This window comes from Moschus berezovskii, chromosome 2 (genome assembly GCF_049115385.1).
Source record: "Moschus berezovskii isolate FMDL1 chromosome 2, NW_MosBer_1.0, whole genome shotgun sequence".
NCBI classification, from domain to species: Eukaryota; Metazoa; Chordata; class Mammalia; order Artiodactyla; family Moschidae; genus Moschus; species Moschus berezovskii.
Genome location: NC_142461.1, coordinates 46,269,633 through 46,295,948, shown reverse-complemented (window position 1 = coordinate 46,295,948; position 26,316 = coordinate 46,269,633). Strand labels below are relative to the sequence as shown.

Genomic DNA, 26,316 nt, shown 5'->3' with positions numbered 1-26,316 from the left:
CAAAAACAGGAGGTAAGACATACACACCACCACTATTCCAGGACATTTGTGAATAATATCAAGTAAGAAATAAGACCTAATGTTGTAGATGTGCAAGGAAGTAAAAGATATCTTCTCATTTTAAGAGGTTTTGATAAGCCAGATCTTACAAGCTACAATGCTTTTCAGAGGCTGGAATAGGGAAAGATGCTAGAGGAGGAAGGAATGTTTTCAGCGAAGGTTCAGAGCAGGGAAGTAGAGGGTGTGTTCAAGGAAGAAGATCCCAGAGCCACACGGACTGTTGGGGTCAAAGGGACTATAGAGTTTTTCACTCTCCAGGTGCTAGTCCATTAGTGGGTTATGAAATCAATTGGTAATCAGCAACCAGCATTTTTTTAAAAAAATGAAATGGAATGGGTGAGAAGGAAATGTGTATCTGGGTGCTAAATCGATTCAGTCACGTCCAACTCTTTGTGACCCTATGGACTGTAGCCACCAGGCTCCTCTGCCGATGGGATTCTCCAGGCAAGAATACTGGCACGGGTTGTCATGCCCTCCTCAAGGGGATCTTCCTGACCCACAGATCAAACCTGCATCTCTTACGTCTCCCTCGTTGGCAGGCAGGCTCTTTACCACTAATGCCACCTGGGAAACCCTCTTGAGAAAGGAATAGAAAATATTATAGTATGCAACACTTGGTAAGAACAAGTTTTATTTTGTGCAGCTTCTTTTCCATTAGAAACTGTGCTTATATCTATGTATGAATGTGGAAACTGGAAGCATATCTATTTCTTATTGTGCAATGCAATAAGGAAAAAAAAAAAACCCTTAAAACACTGGGTTGGTCTAACTTCCTTATTTTGCAGAATTAGAATTCAAGTTTGAAAAGAAATGTTTTTCCTGAAGTTATAGAACCAGCTTTTGCCATTGCTCAAAGAGATTCTCAGTTAAGGTTCTTTTCCACTAGTGCCATCCTGAATCTCTGGTCCTGTTGGCCTGAAACAGATACTGTCTTAGTGACATGGGATACATGAGTCTGGGGGAATAGATTGGGTAGGTGGCTGAGAGCCTTACTTTCTAAGATATGGACTTTATTTCTTAGACAGTAGAGCCTTTAAAAGGGCTTGATTGAAAAATAATGGCATGATCAGGAGGAAATTTATGTAATTGTGGTCTGTGGGATAGATTAAAGAGAGGTGACTGGAGTCAAGGATTTCAGTTAGGAGTTTATCAATGTGGGCTAACCCAGTGCTTCTCAAGTTTCAGTGAGCACACAAATGACCTGGGGATCGGCTTCAGTAAGTCTGATTCAAAGCTCGAGGTCTGCATTCGTAACATACTCCAAGGTGATACAGATGCTGCTGGTTGAGAACTAAACTTTGAGTGGCAAGGTTCTAGGAAGAAAGTGATAAAGGCCTAAATTAGGATAGTGAAGGTACGGAAAGGACTGTGGAAAACAATAACAAAGAAGGGTTCAGCCAGGACATGAGGACAACTGTGGTGTAGACGTGAATTAGTGGTGGAAGAAAGTGGATGTATGGGCAATTAATTACTTCCGCAGAATTGTTGGGAGATGGAAGAATCAGCAGTGCTTTTTCTAGCTTTAATTAATTATGTGGATGATGGTGCCATTCACTGAAATAGAGAAACAGGAAAATAGATTCGAGAGGGACACAGAGAGTTAAGATCTGGCATACTGGGTTGGAGGTGTTGTGGGATGTCCAGGTGAACTTGAGACTATCTGGGTCCAGCAGTTCAGGAAAGAGATCTGAGGTGAAGCTAAAGACTTTCAAATGATCAGAATACAGCTGTTAATTGAAGCAATGTTAGTGGATAAGATGGGTAAGGGGAGCATGTAAGGTGATAAGAGAAGGTCAATGATGGAGCCCTAAGGAATATCACCATATTAGGTGTCAGTAGAGAAGGTGGAGCCTATGGAAAGTACAGTCAGAGAAGTATGAGAAAAATTAAGAGATTTTGGTACCAAGTGGGGGAAAGAGCATCAGCAAGGAAGACAGAAGCAACAAAGCCAGATCCTGTAAAGATTCTGTAAAGACAGAAGCAACAAAGCCAGATCCTGGATTTTTGTAGCAAAGGACATTGGTGGGACTTCCCTAGTGGTCCAGTGGCTAAGATTCCAAGCTCTTAATGCTGGGGGACCAGGTTTGATCCATTTCAGGGAACTAGATTGCACATGCTGCAACTAAATTTCAAACATCACAGCAATGACTGAAGATCCTGCATGCCACAACTATGAGCTGGCACAGTCAAAAACATGAAAATTTTAAAAAGACATTGGTGAGCACCGTGAAAACATTATGAATAAAGTGATCGTAGCAGAAACCATTTTGTAGGGGGAGGAATTTCACATTTCAGAGGACAAACAGTTCTATATGATGGTGGGACCCACGGTCCCATGGGAGCGAGGGGCTAAAGTGGGTTGGAGAAGCAGATCGCTGGAGTGTGGAGGTTGGCTGGACATATTCACGTGAGCACTGATGTCAAGGGAACGACAGCTGTGATCCAGGTGTCCAAGTCTTGAGTGAATGATGGAGAGTGGTAGGAGTTGTGTGGACGACTGAGAAGAGGGGTAGAGAAAGATGGCATGAAAATCCAAGGATAAGGGTTTTTACTTGAGGGCAGATACACTGGAATCAAGTTGATGAGCACCAGGGTCTGGTCTGAGATAAGCAGGATCCTGGGGAGTTTGCCTCCCACGGCACAGTTGTGGCTGTGTGGGCTCCATACCGGTCCCATATCAAGGTCTCCAAGCCATTTAAGAATGTTAAAATTTTCCTGAGGCTCCTACTTCACGTTTGCTGGTTCTATGAGTCTTTCTCATCCCAGTTCTTTCTCTTTCTGGTACTTCAAACACACACTGTTATTCATTTTTACCATTGACTTTTTATTCATTTTTACCATCACTCAACTGTCAAGGCACAAAAGTCCTATACAGACACGTAAACACATTCTTAAATGGTTTGGGGACCTTGATAAGGGGCCTGCATGGAGCTTACACGGCCACAGCTGTGCTGTGGGAGACAAACTCTCCAGGATCCTGCTTTGCTCAGACCATGGCGCGTATCAACTTGATTCCAATGTGTCCAAGTCTTTGTTAGGTCATTACAGGTTCTATAAAACCATCTCTGAAGTTCCTAGTTTCCAAGATGTAATGGAAAAAGTGAATTTATCTGCACAACTTTGTGTCTTCTATTAGGTCCATGTCCCAGAAATGCTGGGGCTGGCTCTTTCTTTTCAAAACTGCCAGAACATGTTCTCAGTTGGCATAAGTCTTTGTAAACACTAACATTGGTGTTTGCAGTCTCAGTTGCCAGTTGCACTGGAAAATAGCAAAAGACACTTGGAATACCAAGCATTCTTTTCTTTTCCCCCTTAGGCTTCTATATTGGTGGGAACCTACTAATATCTTTGGTTTCTGTGCCTTGTAACCACCAGCAATGTTTTAAAATTTGGATCCAGGATGTATTTTTCCTTTTGCTTCCCCCCGCTTTTTTTTCTTCTCTCTACTATTTATTCCTTATTCTCTTTTGATTTTTTTTCTCGGTCTAATTTATTTTGGTGTCTTTTCCCTCTGAATCTATACTGTATATTTCCCTTGTTTTCACTTTGAATTTAAGAGTTTAAAAATATGTTTAAAAAGATAATGGTTCCTTTATTTCCTAACACCATCTAAGGATATACTTCCCAGTCTGGTCTCCCTGTGTTCTGTTTTTAAAAGGGTTTTATATCAGAGAGCCTGGAAAACTTAAGCAGTTGTAAACCTTAGAATATCATTTCCAGGTCAACTTTGATCTTGTATGCCAAGTTCATTGGTGGGAAAAAATTAAATCTTTCACATCTAAATCAATAACTAGTGTTCCAAAGGAAACTTCAAAGTTTTACTTTAGATTTTTAAGGAAGGGTAATTCCTTCAGTATCAAAGAAACGAGATGTCAGGAAAAACCAGAATCCTTTTGTTTAGGACATGATCTACTTATTTGACTTTCCTTGTCCTTTTTTTGAATGTAAAATCTTCTTTTTTTTTTTTTTTTGGTCTCTTAAGAGACACTTTTACTATATTCTTTCAGATGACTGGTTTTGATTTAGAGGAGAAATCAACACATAGTGGCTCAAATCTGCTTAGATAAGGTGTTCATTCCTTCCAGCTTTTCATGTTTCAACTTTTGCGGGGCCTGGCATACATCCACCACCAACACGTTCTTCACAGGGACCTGAAACCTCAGAACTTACTCATCAGTCACCTGGGAGAGCTCAAACTGGCTGATTTTGGTAAGTCACCCCTGAGTCTCTTTCTGGGCTATGAATAATGATGCTTTTGTGTGCACATGTTTAAAGCATCAAATAGGCCTGGCCTTTGAAAAGTGGGGACCAGGGAACATGACATTTTTTGATGATATCAAACAACCATACAGTAAAAGTAAGGCAAGAAACTGGGAGAGATTGATTGCTTCTCATGGTTCCATCAAGCCTCAATCTAATCAGATCCTAAAATGTGGGCACCCCTATTACCTCACTGCTGTTCTTGATGCAGAGACTTTTGTAGAGTGAATGGTACTTCTTAGGTTTCCCTAAATCTGGGTGGATGTATAAATTCCATCAGACTAGATTAAAGTTATCCCAGGATGGCCAGATAAAGAGGTCACCCCCAGACTGTAGGATGTTCTCTTGCTGGAATGGAGGCTCCAGAACACCTATGTATCTATACAGGTGGGACTGTATGGTGTGTGTATGTGTGTGTATTCAGTCGCTTAGTACTGTCCAACTTTTTTGACCCTACGGACTGTACCCCGCCAAGCTTCTCTGTCCATGGAATTCTCCAGGCAAGAATACGGGAGTGGGTTGCCATTTCCTACTCCAGGGAATCTTCCTGACCCACAGACCAAAGCCACATCTTTGAGTCTTCTGCATTGCATGAAGATTCTTTACCACTGAACCACCAGGTACCTGAGGCTTTCATTCCCATCAAAGTGATGCAGATTTACCCTGAGTTTCACTGTATCTTTTCACTTTAGCAGTTATCACTGTTTATAATTATACATATACACTTATATGATGGTTTTGTCTCCTCCACTAGACTATAAGTGTTATGAGGGCAGCCTGGATCCATTTTTGCTTATCATTATATCCCTAGTGCCTGGCACCATCACAGGTGCTCAATAAATTTTTGTTGAAAAACTGGTTCCATATAAGCTGAGAAGACCATCTTCTCAGTTTGGCAGATGTCAAATGACGCTGCTATCACTGCAGTAAGCATGTAACAGACATTCATTTATCAAATTCCCAACAAGAGTAAACTCATCTATTGAGATTTCATACAGCTATAGATCATGTGATTCTATGAGATAAATAGCTAACTGACAAACGTACTGTTTTGCTGAGGAGCACTTGAGAATGACTCATCTAAGTTCCTGCCAAACTAGCTAATGTGGGTTAACAGTCCCTATCCTTTAGCTACTAAACTGGGGATTCCTGAACTGAAGAACTAGAGAGTGGTCATACTAGTCATAAATTGATCTTCCCTTGCTGTTACAGAAACCTCCAATTACAGATGTGTAAACATGCTTGAAGTTTAATTTTCTCTCATGTAACATTTGACCTAGGCAGTCAGAGCTTTATAGAAGCCCCAAAATGTCTTGGTTCATGCTCCTTCTGTCATGTGAGCCCCACCACCCCTAGGTGTGGCCCATTGGCATATTTCAAGAAGGCAGCCACCTCCTCCTCACCACAGCCTGGAGGAAGGAGAAAAGGGACCAACACTTAACCCCTCCAGGAAGTTCACATGTCACTTTTATTCGTATCAAATAGGCAAAAATTTAGTTGCCTTGCAACACTTAGCTGCCAGGAAGGCTACATCTAGCTGCAAAGTAAGCTAAATTTAGAGAAATTAATGTGATGAAGAAGTACACCAGAATCAAGATAGTTGAGTAGCTCTATTAAAAGCACTGAAATTTGTGTATTTTTTTTTAAAAATTGTTTACTCTGCCAGTTGCACTCTCCTTGGCAGACTGTATCACTGTGCCTCTCCAGGAAGTCTCAGGACAAGAAATTCTGTGCTTTCCCCCTTTGCTCAGGTCTTGCTCGAGCCAAGTCCATTCCCAGCCAGACATATTCTTCAGAAGTTGTGACTCTCTGGTACCGCCCTCCTGATGCCTTGCTGGGAGCCACTGAGTATTCCTCTGAATTGGACATATGGTAAGAACAAGTGCCAAGAAAATGTGAGTCATCCTACCCATGAAGATTGCTTTATTATCTGTGTTGCTGCTGCTGCTGCTGAATCACTTCACATTTTAGATAATCATTCTAATGGCTTCCCAGGTGGCTCAGTGGTAAAGAATCCATCTGCCAATGCAGGAGATGTAGCAGACCCGAGTTCAATCCCTGGGCTGGGAAGATCCTCTGGAGAAGGAAATGGCAACCCACTCCAGTATTCTTGCCTGGAGAATCCCATGGATAGAGGAGACTGGCAGGCTACAGTCCATGGAGTTCCAAAGAGTCAGACATGACTGAATGACTGAGTATGCACACACAAACATTCTAATGATGACAATCACATTTGCATACAGAAATATAAAGTACTTTCAATACATATATCATTTGATTTTTACAATAAGTTTTAACAGTTAAAGAAGCTGAGGCTCATAGAAGTCTTACCCAAGGCATCTTCTGGATTCTATCCTTTTTTATCAATGTTCCTTCCTTCTAGCTCTTCTCTTAATCCTTTGTCTTTTCCTTTGTCCCCAGGGAAATATACATATGCTTCCAAACCACAGATCTCTCTCACACACACACACACACCTGCTTGTCTACACATGGCCAAACACAGTTCAGAGCCTGGTGGAAAAAAAAAACATAAATACCAAGATTCTGTAGACCTGATTTTCATGCCAGTTCTATTTCTAATCAGTTCCTCTGGATTATGTTATCTTCAAAAAACCATGTACCTTCTCTGTGTTTATATTTCTTTGTTTTTAAAATAAGGGCAATATACTCTTCCTATGAAGGGTTAAGGGGGACTGTAGTGTGAATATAAGAAACCAGACAGATGCTGCCAAGTGGAAGCACATTGTTGGGGAGGCTCTGGGATTAAAGAGGTGCAGAGGCGAGTGTGGGATCTCAGTCACTCAGCATCCCAGACAGGCAGTGTTACGTTGTCTGCTTCTGATTCCTGGAAATATCCCAGTCATTTGTGTGGTGAATTTACAGTCACAGCCACCGCCTCAAAGGTAACAAAGCATACGGACTCCTTTCAGTTCTTTAGACGGTCTTATATACACTGAAGGCCCTGTTTAAAAAACACTAAGAGGTTAGACTAAGCTTTTTAATTTCCCAAAGTCTTGAGACAAGTTGGAGAAAATTTCCTCCAGTGTATCTGGAGTCATTGATTTCCCAATACCCGGTACCATTTCTCAGAATATCACCTGCTAGTCAGAACCTCCCTGAAACTGTCAGTACTCACTGCTCCATGCTGTCACTTCAAAGGCTTTCAGTGGGCTCTGGTTTTCTCAGCTCTCAATGATCACTTCCTAGTTGTGCTTCACAGACAGTGAAACTTCTGCTCATCACTTTTAAACTTTGCTTTATTATAGAGCATTTAAAACATTCAAAATACATAAATGTATACATCAATGATTCTTCACCAGGATCAATTTTACTTCCCAGGGACCTTGGCGATGTCTGAGACATTTATTGTCGCACTTGGGTAGGGGTGGGGTGCTCCTGGCATCTAGTGGGTAAAGGCTGGGGATGCTACTAAATATCTTACAGTGCACAGGGCAGCCCCCCACAACAAAGATGTATCCAGCCCCAAATGTCAATAGTGTCAAGACTGAGAAACCCGATGTAGATTAAGACGCATAATAAAGCGGACTCCATGAACCCACTACCCAACAAAACAACCAGAATATGGTCAGTATTGCCATATTGGACTTTCCTGGTGGTCCAGTGGTTAGGACTTTGCTCTTCCAGTGCAGGAGGTATGGGTTCAACCTCTGCTCGGGGAACTTATCCCACATGCTGCGAAGCATGGCCAAAAAATTTATTTCCCTATTCGCTTGTGTCCCTTTTCCATCCACCAGAGCCTGCCCCTCCACCAGAGGGGCTCTACCCTGAATCTTTATTCTTGTTGTCAGTCCCTCACCTTTTTTTAAATAATACTTTTACATTTTTATGTATTTTAAAAATATTATTTTACCTACTTTTGAGTTTTTATAAAAATGGTACTATATTGTTTTCAGTTTTCTGTGATTTGCTTTTTTTAAACTCTGTGTATTTATAGGATTCATCCACATTTATCTAAGTTACACTTTATTTTCTGTTGATGAACATTTCAGTTATCTAATCTGATGTTTTTGTTTTTGTTATTTTGAATATACTTGGTCCTTATATTTAAGGATTTCTCTAGAGTACTTCAAAGTAGATTTGCTGTGTCATGGGATAAATGAATGTTCAACTTCATGAAACAGTATCCAATTGTTCTCCAAGTGGTTGTAACAATTCATGCATCAGCAGTGTATTATAGTCCCTTATCCACATCTGCACTAGCTTTATAAATCAGATTTCTTAATTTTTGCTAATCTTTTGGGAAGAATGGTAGCATGCTGTGATCAAATGTGCATTTCCCTAATTACTAGTGAGGTTGGAAGTCTTTTCATGGATTGATTATTCGTGGGTTTTCTCCTATAAAATACCTCTGTGTGTCTTTCATTTATTTTCTTTTGGTCTCTATGTCTCTGACAGTCTCTCCCTTTCTTTCTTTATTGATTTATAGGAGTTCTTACACTCTGAATACTAATCTTTTATCAGTTATGTGTGTTGCAAGAAGCCTCCTCAGCTCCTGGCTTATATTTTCATCTTAATGTTGTCTTTTTAAGCAAGAGTGCTTTGTTTTAATATTACTGACCTTAGCAGTCTTTTCCTTTATGGTTAGTCTTTTTGTTCCTTGTCTAAAAAATCCTTCTCTCCCTGAGGCCAAAGTGATATTATCTAATACATTCTTTTAAAAGCTGTAAAATTTTTCCTTTCACTTCAAATCTTTAATATATGGGAAATTGACTTTCTTTGTGCTAACCAATTGTCTACCCCAATTTCTCCAGTGATCCGCCTTGCCAAATATCTCATATATCAGGTTTCTAAAGATGCATAAGTCTGTTTCTGGGCTCTCTACTCTATTCAACTGGCGTCAGTTTATCTGTCCCCGTACCAGTGTCCCACCGTATTAATTTCTGCAGCTTTCTAATAATACTTGATTTCTGCTAGGACAAGTCTCACCACCTACTTCATCTTCTTCCTCAGGAGTATCTTGGCTATTTTTCCCCTTTGGTTCTCCATATAAATTTTACTGAATGTAAAAACCCTAGTGGGATTTTCTTTAGAATTGCATTGAAACTATAGAACATTTTGAGGATAGTTAACACCTCTATAATACTGTCTTCCAACTTTAAAACAGTATAGTTCTCCATCTGCTTAGTTCATCTATAATACCTTTTAGTAAAGTTTTATAATTTTCTCTCTTAGAGCATACATATCTAAAGTAAATGTTCTTTTCTTGTAAGTTGATTTCTGTTGTTTATTGTTTCTTTGGTTCTTGCATATGGTATCTTTTTTCCATGCATATTTAGTTGTTTTTGACAATGATATGCTAATTCTCCTTGGAATTTTATTTGTGGGTGGTTTTTTTTTTTGAGGCCTTGAATAAAGGTCTGTCAGAGAGGATTTGCATTTGATTCTGCTAAGTACATTTAAAAAATTATTGTTGTATTTTACATAAGTGTGGGTCTCCTACTAAGATATTGTTTCTTAATACCATTCCCTACTGAAAATAGCTAGGCCTAAGATGAGCTAGGAACAGCTTGTTAGGCCAGAATATTTTCTAATAAAGTGATCAAAAAATGATGGGAATATGTCAAAAGGATGTGGGAAGCAGCTTGAAGAGACTCCCACTGGCCAAAGCCAATACCTTCTGAGCATCCTAATAAATAGTGCAGATAATGTATTTTAACACTGAATAACATAAGAATATATGTCTATATGGAAGATAGGTAGATAATAGATGGATAGGTTGGATGGCATCACCGATTCAATGGGCATGAATTTGGGCAAATTCCAAAGTCTCAAAGTACCTCTATACAAATTACTTACAACAAAAGAAAAAATAGCAACTTTATATCAGAATAACCTGGCAAACACCACCTTAACCAAGTGATTGGAGTCAGTATCATTAATAATGGGGCTGACTACAGTCCATAGGGTCACACAAAGAGTTGGACGTGACTGAGCAACTGAGCATACTAACATCGTTTGCCTCCTAATATGAATCAGAGGAGACAGTATCACGAATGTAGTTTTCCTGAAAAAAGAGCATAACCTGAGTCAAATCATGAAGCAGCATTAGATAAACTCATTTTGAGGAATATTCTATGACATAACTATACGGTACTCTTCATTTTATTTTTTAATAATTTTATTTATTTATTTGGTTGCACTGGGTCTTCATTGCTGCTCCTGGGTTTTCTCTAGTTGCAGTGAGCAGGGGCTGCTCTCTAGTTGTGATGTGTGGAGGGCTTTAGTTGTGTTGTGTGGCAGGCTTCTCATTGTGGTGGCTTCTCTTGTTGTGGAGTACAAGCTGTAGGGTACATGGCTCAGTAGTTGCAACTCTCGGGCTCTAGAGCACAGGCTCAATATGTGTGGCACACAGGCTTAGTTGCTCCACAGCATGTAGGAGCTTCCCAGACCAGGAATCAAACCTGTGTCTCCCACATTGGCAGATGGATTCTTTATCACTGAGTCACCAGGGAAGCCCCTAGACTGTACTCCTTCAAAGAGTTGTAGAGAAAGAAAAAATTTTCTTCTATTCTCTGAGGTTCAGTGGATGGGTCTGTGAAATAAGCTGACAAAAGACAGATGAACAGAAGAAAAGCATACATGTTTTATTTTATGTTAAAAGTTTTATGTGACATGGGGTAAGTGGCTTCATAAAAAGGAGAGAAAGTCCCCAAAGAAAAGCTTGGAGGCTTTTATACCATTCTGACAAAAGATTATATACTCCTCTGTAAAGAGAAGTAACAAGACAAAGGAAAAGGGCTTCTGAACTCTTTAGGGTGATAACTGTGGGAAGGTAAATATGTGTATGGGGAACCCTAGTGGTGGATAAGGGTGACTTATCAACAACTGTTTACATGCATTCTTCTTGGTGCCATCTCTGCATCTGGTGATAAGGTTTTTCTCCCCTCCAGGGCTGGGAAAGGGGTGATCTTCACAAGGGGATCTTATGTCTTCCTTATGGGCTTCCCAGGTGGCTCAGGTGGTTAAGAATCTGCCTGCAAAGCCGGAGACCCAGGTTTGATCCCTGGGTTGGGAATATCCCCTGGGAAAGGGAATGGCAAACCATTGCACTATTCTTGCCTGGAGAGTTCCATGGACAGAGGAACCTGGTAGACTACAGTCCATTGTGTCGCAAAGAGTCAGACAGGACTGAGCACCTAACACTTTCATACTTTCAGACAGCCCGGGAGAAGCAAAAGCTCATCCTGTGTCTGCTTTTTCTCAGTTGTCTTCATCTCATACTAATCCTCACACCAGAATGGCATATTTTTGGGGTGGTATTTTCTGTTCCTGTATAGAGTCAATGTTTGAAAAGACAAAAAAATTTAAAAATTAGGGAAATGTTCCAGATTAAAGGGACTAAAGAAGCATGTTTACTAAACACAATGCATGGTCCTAGATTGGATACTGGGGGAGAAGGAGCTAAAGAACCCTCCGGGGACAATCGGTGAAACTTAAATATGGATTGTAGATTAGATAGTGGTATTGAGATCAGTGTTAAATTTCCTGATTTTGATCATTGCATTGTTGTTGTGTAAAAGAATGCTTTTGTTCTTAGAAGATACATGTGGAAGTATGTAAGGGTGAAGAACCATGATACCTGCCACTTACTCTCCACTGCTTCAGAAAAAAATAGATAATAGATAGATGGATGATAGAAAAAATGATAAAACCAAAAAGGCAAAGTGTTGGCAATTGGGAATCTGTTTGAAGTATATAAGATAATTCTTTCTACTATTTTTGTAACTTTAATTTTGAAATTATTTCAAAATTAAAGGTTAGCAAAAAAGGAAAAAAAAAGTTGAGAAAAACCTGGTGTTTCACCAAAGAGAATGAAGTAGCACTGGCTTTGTTAGAAGCACTGGCCCAGTACATAGTCAATATTTTCAGTTATTTCCTGTGTGTTTGAGAAGGATGTGTATTCCCAAATAGTTGGGTACAGGATTTTATATATGTTCAAAATTTCAAGGTTGTTACTTGTGTTTTTCACAGTTTTTTGTCTGTTAAAACTATCAGGGAAAGATATATTGAAGTTGTTGATTTGTCATATTTCTATTCATTCTTGCTTTATTTACTTTGAAGTTATTTTCATCAAGTGAAAATAAATTTAAAACTGTTCATCATTCCCTCATGCACTTTAAATATTACTTTGGAATAATTTTCCTCTTTTGATATAAACCTTCTAGAGCTTTCTTTAGTGTTGGCCTGTTGGTGTCAAACTCTGCTTTTGTTTCTTAAGATAAACTCTCATTGTTAAAGGTATCCCCTTGCTGGGTATGCAATTCTAGATTGACATTATTTTCTCTCAGAACTTGGGAGATATTTCCCAAGCTTTGTCTTCCAGTGCTCTTGTGAAGATTGCTTTTAGCCTAATTGTAGGGAAGTTTGCTTTTGGTCTTATTGTCTTTCTCTTTTACAGGTGATCTCCCATTTTCTCTGGATATTATAAAGAATTTTTTTTGCCTTCATTATTATGCAGTTTTCACTATAATATGTCCAATGTGGACTTCTTTTTACTTACCCTGCTTGGTGTATATTGTGCTTCTTCTAATTATGAATTCTTGTTTTCCATCAGCCATTTTCTTTTTAGTGTTGCCACTATTCCAGTCTTTCTTTCTGGAGCTCCAATGAAAGATTATCTTTCTATCATCCTTGGCTCTTATCCTCTCTTTCATATTTTCAGTCTCTTTAACTCTCTGTGCTACTTTTGGATAATTTCTTCATCTACCAGTTCTTTAAACCTCTCTTAAACTATGTATCCCTTAGTTTTTACTGAATATACTAAAGTGTATGTTGCTACAGCTGCTGCTGCTAAGTTGCTTCAGTCGTGTCCGACTCTGTGCGACCCCATAGACGGAAGCCCACCAGGCTCCCCGTCCCTGGGATTCTCCAGGCAAGAACACTGGAGTGGGTTGCCTATTCCTTCTCCAATGTATAGAGTAAAAAGTGAAAAGGAAGTCACTCAGTTGTGTCTGACTCTTAGCGACCCCATGGACTGCAGCTTACCAGGCTCCTCCGTCCATGGGATTTTCCAGGCAAGAGTACTGGAGTGGGGTGCCATTGCCTTCTCTGGAGTGTATGTTATTCCACTGATAAGTGTTTCATTAATTTAATCATGAATAATGATGTGACACAGAATAAAAACTCAGTTATAAGTTAAAATTATTGTCATTATTCTTATTATTTTGATGATTGTTGTTTGTCCAATAAAACTCAAAAAGTAATATAGAAATGGAATAATCATTATCTTTCAGTATTTAATGGTTCACTCTACATAACTGTTAGATATTAGGTGTTTACATTGGGAATCCTCTTCTCCTATTTTTTTTCTTTTCAGGGTGAGGAAAATGAGCAGGGAAAAGATTTCCAATTCACAATGGGAGAAAAGGCCATGCAACACCATAGGGTACAAGCTGAATGCTTTTGTAAAGAGGCAGGTGACAGTGGTTAAGCATTAGAGCCTTTGTCCTAATGAAACTAATTATAAGAGCCTCTCATTCATGATAAGCCCTGGGAGCAACAGAGTCCATGGCCCAAAGCAAACACTTAAAATATGGAAAATATACCAATAAGACACATTGGTTATTCCCAGCACTTACAACCAGCATCCTCTAATCTCCCATCATCTTTTCCTCCCTTTCTGATACTTTTTCAGACCTGAAAAGATTCCATTAGCAACTTCAGTGAAAAAAAAAACAAACCTCAATGCTTTAGGATAATTACACTTTTTTGTGTTAAAATATATATAACAAAAATTACCATTTTAACTATTTTAAAATGTACAGTTCAGTGGCATCAAGTGCCACCACCTCCACTATCCATCTCCAGGACTTTTCATCATCCCAGTATGACTCTTTGTACCCATTAAACAGTCACTTCTCTTTGCTTCCTCCCCTCAGTCCCTGACAACCGCTGTTGTACTTCCTTTCTCTGTGAATTTGACCATTCTAGTACCTCACATAAATGCATTCATACAGTATTTGTCCTTCCATGTCTGGCTTTTTTCATTAGCATATCTTCAAGCTTCATCCATGTTATGGTAAACTGGGTTTTAAAGAAGAATTTCCTTTGATAGCCAAGTCCTCTATTCAAAACTATCTGCAGGCAGATGCTGGATTTAGAACTATAGAAAGTTATCAGTGCCTGAGAGATTCTTTATGGTCAAATCTCTTGCTGCAAACTTCCAAATATAAAGAGTGGCCCAGGGAAAAGCAAATAGAAATATCATGTCACTGCCATATATCAGACTTCTCTGAATTAACTTCAATAGTGAAAAGTGAAATGTTGACTCACTTTTCCCAATAATGTTCTTATAGACTCCTTGCACCTCCCCAAACCTAAAACTCCTGAGATGGTTATTTCTCCAGAGATTGCCTGAAGAATTTGAGGAATCTTTTTCTCTTTTGTGGGAAGAATTTGTTCATGCTCAGAATAGAGAAAAGACCAGGAAGAAAGCCAGAAAAAGCAGAAAACATATTAGCTGTTTCTTCTAACGTGACTGAAGAACCACAGTTGGAGCAATAAAATGACCCAGTGCATCTCTCCCTTCTGGAAGGATTCACTGTTTGATGTCACCAGGTCTTTTTTCCCCTGCGTGTGAAGTTTCCCTTCATCTACATGGGCTGCCCCAAGGGTATCTCCACAGAGCAGAAATCCTCTGAGAAGCCTAAAGATATGTAGGGTAAGAAGAGCCACAGGAATGAAGATTTAAGAACAAAACAGAGGAATAAAAAGAAAGAGGAGCTGGCTCCCTATCTGGACATGAATGTTCAGAATACTTAAAATGTTTGCTTTAAGACTCATCTGGGGTGGAGAAAATAGATGATAGACATACAACTTGCTTAAGAAACAAATAAAAACTATGACAGTCACACAACTTGTTCACAAAGCAAATTAAAAAAAAAAACAGTTCTGAGGAATAAATGAAAAAAGTAAGAAAGTGAGTTGTACATTTTTTAAAGAACAGTACTTACCTGAAAAAAATCTTTCCTTCTTCAAATTTAAGGTGCACAGACTTATTTTCTTTCCAGTGCACTGATATTTGTGATACAAATAGTCCAGCTTCTGAAATACAATTGATTTAGGAATTTTGTCTGTCTTGTAAGTATTCTAAGTGCATAAGTGCATTACACACACACACACACACACATTTTATCAGCCTGCCAGGCTCCTCTGTCCATGGAATTCTCCAGGCGAAAATACTGGAGTGGGTAGCCATTCCCTTCTCCAAGGGATAGTCCCCACCCAGGGATCAAACCTGGGTCTCCTCATTGTAGGCAGATTCTTTACCAATTGAGCCCCCAGGGAAGCCCTTATGAAAAACCTCAGACTGCAGATTGGTAGGTGAGGAAGGTTAAACCTGCCCGTAAGTGAAACTTAGAAAGACTCAAGAAAATGCCTATATGGCACCAACCACACAAATGCAGATATAAATGGAATTTCAACCAATATTAGCATTTTATTCCTTTATGCAAACATCTCGTGTTATTTTGTAGTACTTACACAATAGCCTTAAAGTCCAGCTTTCTCCAGTATATTTTACATAATTGTGCCCATGGTCCTAGTGGTGTAGAAGATAAAGGACACTAGGAAATTGTGTAATGAAAAGGACTTCCTTTTTGGTTCCTCACAGCCACCATTATAAAAGGACATGAAAAGGCAACAAGCTCTTTCTTAGCCATGAAAGCCTTTTGAGGGGAGGGAAGGCTCAGTAAACTAGCAATGACTATGGTTTGAACCTCGTTTAGAACACCCTCAAGCCTTCTGGTAATTTGTGAGGTCCTGGGGTTTCTGGAGGTGTTACGGTACTGGATGGAGAGTTGGTTCAAATCTTCAAAAGCCGGTACATTTTCATTTCTATTTTGTGTCAGTTAATAAATAATCACTTGTGTTTTATACCCACAGATACATAAATATATATTTGTGTGTGTTTTTCTTTTTCACTTCAAATTGAAATGGCTTTAGACCTTTCAAGAATGCAGAGAAAGCATGAAGGGGAGTGGGAGGAGGCCATTTGATGGTATTCACCATTTCAGTTTTTCAGCTGGCTTGTCTCACAGTTGACATTGCTAGCAACCAGGATGTTTATAAACCATTTGACAGTTTGCTATTACTTTCATTATTCTCCATGTACTGTTAAATTTACACCTTTTATATCTGTTGCTTTAAAGACAAGAATTAAAAAGAATATGAATATTTAAAAACAAGCCAGTAAGGAGTCTTAAAATGATAATAAAGAAATAGAGGAAAACAATAGAATAGAAAAGACTAGAAATCTCTTCAAGAAAATTAGAGATACCAAGGGAACATTTCATTCAAAGATGGGCTCAATAAAGGACAGAAATGGTATGGACCTAACAGAAGCAAAAGATATTAAGAAGAAGTGGCAAGAATACACAGAAGAACTGTACAGAAAAGATCTCACGACCCAGATAATCACGATGGTGTGATCACTCACCTAGAGCCCGACATCCTGGAATATGAATTCAACTGGACCTTAGGAAGTATCACTATGAACAATAGTAGAGGTGATGGAATTCCAGTTAAGTTATTTCAAATCCTAAAAGACAATGCTGTGAAAGTGCTGCACTCAATATGCCAGCAAATTTGGAAAACTCAGCAGTGGCCACAGGACTGGAAAAGGTCAGTTTTCATTCCAATCCCAAAGAAAGGCAATGCCAAAGAATGCTCAAACTACCACACAATTGCACTCATCTCACACGCTAGTAAAGTAATGCTCAAAATTATCCAAGCCAGGCTTCAGCAATACATGAACCGTGAACTTCCAGATATTCAAGCTGGATTTAGAAAAGGCAGAAGAACCAGAGATCAAATTGCCAACATCCATTGGATCATTGAGAAAGCAAAAGAGTTCCAGAAAACCATCTATTTCTGCTTTATTGACTATGCCATAGCCTTTGACTGTGTGGATCATAACAAACTGTGGAAAATTCTGAAAGAGATGGGAATACCAGATCACCTGAACTGCCTCTTGAGAAACCTGTATGCAGGTCAGGAAGCAACAGTTAGAACTGGACGTTGAACAACAGACTGGTTCCAGATAGGAAAAGGAGTCCGTCAAGGCTGTATATTGTCACCCTGCTTATTTAACTTATCTGCAGAGTACATCATGAGAAACACTGGGCTGGATGAAGCACAAGCTGGAATCAAGATTGCTGGGAGAAATATCAATAACCTCAGATATGCAGATGACACCACCCTTATGGCAGAAAGTGAAGAGGAACTAAAAAACCTCTTGATGAAAGTGAAAAAGTTGGCTTAAAGCTCAACATTCAGAAAACAAAGATCATGGCATCTGGTCTCATCATTTCATGGCAAATAGATGGGGAAACAGTGGAAACAGTGGCTGACTTTATTTTTCTGGGCTCCCAGATCACTGCAGATGGTGATTGCAGCCATGAAATTAAAAGACACTTACTCCTTGGAAGGAAAGTTATGACCAACCTAGACAGCATATTAAAAAGCAGAGACATTACTTTGTCAACAGAGGTCCATCTAGTCAAGGCTATGGTTTTTCCAGTAGTCATGTATGGATGTGAGAGTTGGACTATAAAGAAAGCTGAGCACCGAAGTATTGATGCTTTTGAACTGTGGTATTGGAGAAGACTCTTGAGAGTTCGTTGGACTGCAAGGAGATCCAACCAGTCCATCCTAAAGGACATCAGTCCTGGGTGTTCATTGGTAGGACTGATTTTGAAGCTGAAACTCCAATACTTTGGGCACCTGATGTGAAGAGCTGACTCATTGGAAAAGACCCTGATGCTGGGAAAGATTGAGGGCAGGAGGAGAAGGGGATGACAGAGGATGAGATGGTTAGATGGCATCACTGACTCAATGGACATGAGTTTGAGTAAACTCCGGGGGTTGGTGATGGACAGGGAGGCCTGGCCTGCTGTGGTTCATGGGGTCGCAAACAGTCGGACATGAATAAGAGATTGAACTGAACTGAATTCTAAAAATTCACTTCAGGTTACTATTCACAAGATTTTTAAGAAACATTCATCTCATCAAAATTCTGTTTTCCTTTTTAGCTGTGTAAAACAGCTTGCCGGATCTTAGTTCCTTCACCAGAGATTGAACCCGGGCCCTGGCAGCAGAAGTATAGAGTCTTAGCCTCTGGACCACCAGGGAACTCCCAAAATGCTTGTATCACACATCAAGATGTCTCTTGTATGTGAAAAATCAGTAAAACACATACAGTGGACATTTTATTCAATTAGTTTTTTTAGCAACTGGGGATAAAGACAACCTGTTGTTTGAGGGGAAGAATAAAAACCTGCAAAACTCAGCCTGATACCTCTTATTTATGTGTACACAAAATTCTAAGAATAAGTTAATTGACTATTTTACATGCAAACCAAATATTAAGTCATGAAAATTGTCTCTTGAAATGGTAAGATATAGTTAAATGTATATATTTTTAAATATATATATTCTCTCCCCAAACTAGACACAACATAAAAATTATTCTTAAGCTTGTTTATCAAGAAATCTTCTTTCTCCTATACAAAATAAATAGCATATGTCTACAGTCAGATGGAAAAGTGAAAATTTATCATGAAAAAGTATTAGTCACTCAGTTGTGTCCAACTCTTTGAGACCCCATGGACTATAGCTTGCCAGGGTTCTCTGTGCATGGAATTCTCCAGGCAAGAGTACTGGAGTGGGTAGCTATTCCCTTCTTTAGGGAATCTTCCCGAGCCAGAGATCAAACCTGGGTGTCTTGTGTTGAAGGCAAATTCTTTACTATATTAATATGAATAATATTAAAAAACATTTAAAATTAATTTCATAATAAACCTTTAATAATATGATGATAATCAGTCCTGAATATTCATTGGATGGACTGATGCTGAAGCTGAAACTCCAATACTTTGGCCACCTGATGCGAAAATCTGACTCACTAGAAACGACCCTGACACTGGGAAAGATTGAAGGCAGGAGCAGAAGGGGACGGCAGAGGATGAGATGGTTGGATGGCATCACCGACTCAATGAGCATGAGTTTGAGTAAGCTCTGGGAGTTGGTGATGGCCAGAGAAGCCTGGCGTGCTGCAGTCCATGGGGTCACAAAGAGTCGGACATGACTGAGTGACTGAACTGAACTGAACTCAACTGAATATGATGATCTATACTAAAACGTTTTACTTAAATTTTCTTCTTTATCATGCTACAGCAAATCATCAAGATGATTAAGGGAGTTTGCAAAATTATGTGTTATGCTGAAAGAGATTTGGAGTAAAAAATCAGAAAGTATTAGACCATGGGGATAATCTCTGTAATCAGTTATTTGAAGTGAAGTGAGAGTTGCTCAGTCATGTCCGATCTTTGTGACTCCATGGGCTACTGGAGTAAGTAACCTTTCCCTTCTCCAGGGGATCTTCCCAACCCAGGGATCAAACCCAGGTCTCCTGCATTGCAGGCAGATTGTTTACCAGCTGAGCCACGAGGGAAGCCCCTTGAAGCATTCTCAAAAAAGGTGTGTGAGTTGTAAAAATGTGTGTTACTAGCAAAATCTTACTTCTTACTGATCCTTAGGAATTATCCTCCAGTTTGACTAAGCAGGAAAGACTATTTTAAGATGCATGTGCCTGAGTGCTAAGTCGCTTCAGTCACATCTGACTCTTTGCAACCCTATGGACTGTAGCCTGCCAGGCTCCTCTGTCCACGGAATTCTCTAGGCAAGAGTACTGGAGTAGGTTGCCGTGCCCTCTCCAGGAGATCTTGCCAACCCAGGGATCAAACCCACGACTCCTGTGTCTCCTTCATTGGCAGATGGGTTCTTTACCACGAGTGCCGCCTGGGAAGTCCTTTAAAATGTGCATTCTCTGTTTACATCAGGATGCATTCCAGTCAGTGACATCTTAGGATAGCCATCAACCATGCTGCCTTTGTGACTATAGTTACCCTCGTATGTGTGTGGACATCAAACATGTCAGCATCAAAACTTGCTGAGTAGGCGTCAGTGACTTTGAAGACAGGAGAGCTTTCTTTCTTTATTTTTTAACTCTTAAGAAACCAAATGGTTGTGGAGAATAAGTGAATCAGACATGTTTAGCAATATTTTTTAAGCCGGAGTCAAAAGTGTGACTTGTAATTGCAAGGTCAGCCTAACAGCCCAGCACCAATAACTCTTAGTTCTTTTATTTTAAGAAAGAAGGATTATTTTAAGAAATTCTGTATCATCAAACTCCTGGACAATACCATCAAAGGACGATATCATGGATAAACACAGACATTAAACAGTCTGAGTCAAATGCTGAATGTGAGAAAGTTTGACGAGTACCTCAATCAATTCTTTCATTTAATATTTTTTATTGTACAAGTATGATAGTTGATGAAATAATCTGTCCGATTAAATTTGTAACAGCCCTTTCAATGAGTATAAAAGAAACGTTCTGATCATGTCATAATTTAACTTGTGGGCTTGTTTTTTTTTTTTTCATTTCTTAAAAGTACATACAATAATGATGCTTTTTACAATGATAGCACCTTAGATTCCATAAAAGAGGGTATTCAGTTTGGAGATTCAATACGTTCTCCATCTCTCATAAAATAGATAGTTAATGAGCTTGAATGAAGTAAAATGTTTGCTGTCTATACTGTGATCCTAAATGCCCAATGCATTCCATTTTAACAAAAAACTGCCAGACGTTCTTATCTTTATTTAACATAGGGACATTTTTTGCCAAGATTTTTCATAGTGCATGGCCCGTATTTAATTATCATCAAAATATTTCTTAAGAGATGAAATGCAAGTAGTTCAGTTTTGCATATATGGTTTCCTTGAAAGTATTGGGTTGACTCTTATTTCCTTTGTTAGGGGTGCAGGCTGCATCTTTATTGAAATGTTCCAGGGTCAACCCTTGTTTCCTGGGGTTTCCAACATCCTTGAGCAGCTGGAGAAGATCTGGGAGGTAAGAGAAGAATTCCTCTTAGGAATAAAAGATATATGCATATAAAACTTTGAACCAAATTTGCGTTAGAAACAAATGAAGCAGTCCATCTGCTTTGAGAGATTAAGCCATATTTTGAGGTTGTGGAAACTGTGGTGTTTGCCAGGGGCTTAAGCACCTAGGAAATGAGTGCTCAGGAAACCCCCATTTTTGTCCCATGGATGCCCTTGAATCCTCCTGCTCCTGATGACTATTATCTCAACATCCCAGGGCAATTTCTGCCGTTACTAATTAAACACATCCCTTCCCTGCAACCCCCAGGTCTAATTCTACCACATATTTGGCCATGGATCTTTGTCAACTGAAGATAAAACACTAAATTTTCACAAAGCCCTGATAAAACAAAATGTTAGCTTCCCATGTTAGCGTGAGAGAGATATACTACTTATGCTCCAAAACTAGATTTCTAAGGTGACAGGATGTTTATGTATGTGTGTTTCCACTTCTTTATTCATTATTTACCCCTCCCTCAGTTGCACCATTGGGGCTTCCCTGGTGGTTCAGTGGTAAAGAATCTGCCTGCAACGCAGGAGACTTGGATTCAATCCCTGGGTTGGGAAGATCCCCTGAAGGCTGGCATGGCAACCCACTCCAGTGTGTATTCTTGCCTGGAGAATCCCATGGACAGAGGAGCCTGGTGGGCAATAGTCCATAGACAGGGTTGCAAAGAGTCAGACACAACTGAAGCAACTTAGCACGCACATGCACACAGTTGCACGTTATGTACTTCATTTTTATGTCCCTTGTAGCTTATATTTTTGGGTTTCCCTGGTGGTTCAGTGGTAAAGAATTTGCTTGCCAATGCAGGAGATGTTGATCCCTGGGTCAGGAAGATCCCCTGGAGAAGAAAATGGCAACCCAGTCCAGTATTCTTGTCTGGGAAATCCCAAGGATAGAAGATCCTGGCAGGCTACAGTCCATGGGGTCACAAAAGAGTTGGTCATGACAGCGACTAAACAACAGCGATAGTCATTTACATATGGCTCTCTTTTTCTGATGATCTTTTAAATTGTGGTTAAATATATATACAGCACAAAATTTACCATTCTAACCATTTTTAAGAGTACAGTTCATAACATTAATCACCTTGCTGTGCAACCGTCACCACCATCCATTTCCAAAACTTTTCATCAGCCCCAACAGCAGCTCTGTATCCATTCAACCAGCCCCCCATTTTCCTGCCCCCAGCCACTGGTAACCTCTCATCTACATTCTGTCTGTATGAAATTGCCCATTCTAGGTTTTCATATAAGTGGAATCATACAGTATTTGTCCTTTGTGTCTGGCTTATTTCACTTAGCATAATGTTTTCAAGATCCATCCATATTGTAGCATGTATCAAGTACTTTAAACTGGGGTGGGTAGGGTATTCCTTGTATCCTGGATTCTGCTTCCTTTCAAGTTTGCTTGTTTCAAGCAAGCATCTGGAACATTCTTGCTAACAGCCTCCCCAATCAGGTATCTTGGGAAATAATGCAAAGTGGGATTTTTGTATGCAGGTGAGGAAACTTCATCTTTTCTCGAACTCTTCATGATTTTGATTTAATGTCACCAAACATTTTGCCTTGCAGGAATAATATAAAATTTCATTTTTGAATTATGCTTACACTGTGGAGTCCTTCATTTATTAAAAATTTAAAAAAGCTGGGGACTTCCCTGGTGGTCCAGTGGCTAAGACACTGTGCTTCCAATGCAGGGAGCCCAGGTTTGATCCCTGTTCAGGGAATTAGATCTCACATGCCACAACAAAAGATCCATTGTGCTGCAACTGAGACCTAGCACAGCCAAATAAATAAATAAAAATAAATAAATATTTGTTAAAGCTCATGTAAAAAACACTTATATCATTTTTTTAAGTTGAATTTTACAACATGAAGGTGAAGATAATCCTCAGGAAACTTTTAGGAAAAGGGAAAAGTTAGTTGCTAGTGTCTGGAGGGTCAATGACTCATATTTATGAAGATATTCTGTGAAAACCAGTCTAGTGCTACAGATTCATGACCCAGAAAACACAGTGTTTTGTGAATGCTAAAATAAAATGTCCTTTGTGAAATTCAGATATTTTATAGAGACTAATCACTGCCATTAAGCTTTCTTTTGGAAACACGGAGGATGTAATGGAGGAACACAGGACAAATTGGGAAACATTCACAAACTAAAAAAAATTTCAAGCCAGAAGATTTTTTTTTCCTCAAACTTTCCCTGCAAGACCAATAAATGCTACCTTCAAAAAGTATCACTGGATTCCATAACGTCATCTAAGCTGGAGGTAGCCTAATGGAAAGAGCAGCTTTAAAGTTGAACATTTGAATTCTAGCCATCTTTCAGCTAAATGAACGTGTGCAGGTTATATAGTCCCTCTGAGCCTCAGTTTCCTCTTTTATTACATGGGGCTGGTGATAATGATTTTATAACCTTGCTGTGAGAATTTTAAAAGATCACCTGAGTAATGAGCACCATGTGCCCTCAGTGCTCAATAAATGTTTGCTGCCTTTCTCTCTCGGAGAAATTATTTTCATAGCAATGTTTCAAACACCAGCAAAACTGTTGACAGGCATTTCCTAATGTTTAATCCAATTGTTCTATTCTCTCTGTTAGTTTCTTGTCCACATTAGAGGAAGCACAATTAATCCTGCATAGATCTGACCCTGTAAAAGTGATCTTTTATACACTTGAAAAGTTTTTCCCATTCATTTAATCAGGAAGCAATATCATTGGGTACTCATGATCTTATAAGACGTTACAAGACATTGGAAAAATGGGACGAATAGGAAAAATGCATAATCTGTGCTTTCAACTGTTGTTCAGTCTAGATGGGGTGATGGGTGGGTATATAAGTAAATACATGCAAAACAAACATGAACTATGTATAGATGCAAAAGATGTATGTATAACTAGATAGTTAATAACAATTATAATAGTGAGATAAGGTATACCATTAGGATATTTGAAAAGTTGTATATAAATTAGGTTTTTAAAACATTACTTCCTATTTTTAAATGATTGTGTTCTTAAAGCAATCATTTTGTAGTTCTTTGCATTTAGTGCAGCGCTTAGAAATCATAGAACAGAAAGAATGAGTTGCAACACTTCCCAGAATCTGATGGTTTTCTTGTTATTGGTTCAGGTTTCCAGGACTGGTCTTGGTGACGGTCCCTCACCATCTGAAGGATGTTTTAGGCATTAATAACTCAGTAAGTGAGAAGTTTGGACTTGTATCTGGACATAAAATACCCAAACATGAGTGATGCAACCAAAAGAAGCACATCTTAACAAATGGGTCCAACAGGTCTTACCCAGGAAGCCATGTTCATGTCTAACATTATGCTTATCACACTTCGATAAATCCAAAGGACTTTATTTTGACATTTATGACAACTCATCACAAATTTAAAACAAGTCGACACATTAGAAATAACACTGGCATGATGTTAGAGTCACGAGTTCAGAACTCAGCTCTAACTTCAGGTTAAGAAGTAAAGCAAGTCTCACAACCTAACTTCTTGGGTCTTTAGTGTCTTCTGGTGTATTTGGTTTTATGACTCCTGAACTTGTGACCTCTTTGAACAAAGTATTATGAGAATATTGTAGCTCCTATAATTTTTAATCATAACATTCTTCTCTGCTTATTAAGTCTCCCCCTCCTCCACTTCTGAAGTTATTTCTCAAGCTTATAGACTTGCCTAGCTCATTGTTGAGCTTCAGACTGTACTGATCAGGAGATAATTCCATATTGCTTAGCTCTCCTTACTGGGCACCAGGAGGTCAGATTCCTTATGTCTCATTTCCCCCCTTCTTCTGTCCAAGCAGGTAGAGACCCCAGTTTTGTTACCACATCTATAGTTTCATACTCTTGAGAACAAGGAAGAAACATGTTCATCAGTGTGTTGTCTATTATACTATTACATCCCAAGTAGCTTGGAAAGTCAAACACTACAAATGGCTCCTGAATTGTGTTTTACTAAAAACAGTGTACATAGACAAAAAAGGAAAGTTGCTTCAGGCTCTGTGATATTTGATGTAGGGACTAGTGGATATCTCCCAACCTTTAATCACAACTTTTCTTTACATTTATTCTGAGATCTCATTCTTGAGAAGTCCTGAACCTTTATTTTATCATCTTTCTGAAATACCCTTAGGTGTGTATGTGTGTGTGTATGTTTACACCTGAATGGCTGTCATCAATTTTTGATCAATTTTTTAGAAATTTAATTCTTTCAATAAATATTTTTAGCAAATAATACCGGATATAGCTCTAAAATCAAAATGAAATAAACTATAGACTTTAAAGCCATTAATCAAAATGCCTTCAGTTTCCATTTCAACAAAGGCAGAAAACAGCCTCTTCTGCCCACTGTGGTTTCAAACATAGCACTCACTAACTGCCTTTTAAGAGCCTTCAGGGAGAAGGTAAATCAACTATTTTTGGTTTTCAGTTTCCCAGTCAGTGAAGTAGAGATTTAGTAATTTTCTCAAGTGAAAATGAACTCAATAATTTTCAAATAAAAACTGAGCATCAAATTTCCAAATAAAGGATATTGAATTTTTGTTTAAACTTTTAAAATCTCAAAGCTTAAAGCTTTTAGCACAATATTCTAAAATTGTTGGTATCCATTGTTGGCTTTAATTACACAATAAATACAAAGTAACCAACAATTCTGGTTACTTTTGCCTTAGAGAAAATATGGATGTGGTCATTATTTATTTCCTTTATTGCTTTCTCTTCATTATCTTTGCTTTCTTGTCATTTCCTTGCCAGGCAACAGAAGAGGTAGGGGTATTTGTGAATCATTCTGCCCACTTGTTTACACACACATCTGTGCAAATATATAAGAGGGCAGTTTAGCAAAGAAGAATTAACTCCCCATCCTTTGGCCCTCTCCCACAGAAGAAGAATCAGTCCAGTTGGTTTTTCAAAATGGATTCCAGGATTCTCAGTGTTCCCTCTGGCTCAGGGTGGCTGATAGGAAAAGCTCATAATCCTCTCAGTTGCTTTTCAATTTGTTTAGGGAATGGATCAA

The 26,316-nt window shown here is 39.0% G+C and overlaps 1 protein-coding gene across 2 annotated transcripts in view; it reads left to right on the top strand.

Annotated features, from left to right (window-relative positions):
• The window catches only part of CDK15 (cyclin dependent kinase 15), an 85,288-nt gene that overhangs the window by 18,103 nt on the left and 40,869 nt on the right, over nucleotides 1-26,316 (top strand). For both annotated transcript variants that reach the window (XM_088828329.1, XM_055398111.2), the window contains exons 7-9: nucleotides 4,146-4,269; nucleotides 6,072-6,192; nucleotides 21,163-21,256. In XM_088828329.1, coding sequence (XP_088684455.1) covers nucleotides 4,146-4,269; nucleotides 6,072-6,192; nucleotides 21,163-21,256 — 339 coding nt within the window. The remainder of the gene's footprint in view (nucleotides 1-4,145; nucleotides 4,270-6,071; nucleotides 6,193-21,162; nucleotides 21,257-26,316) is intronic.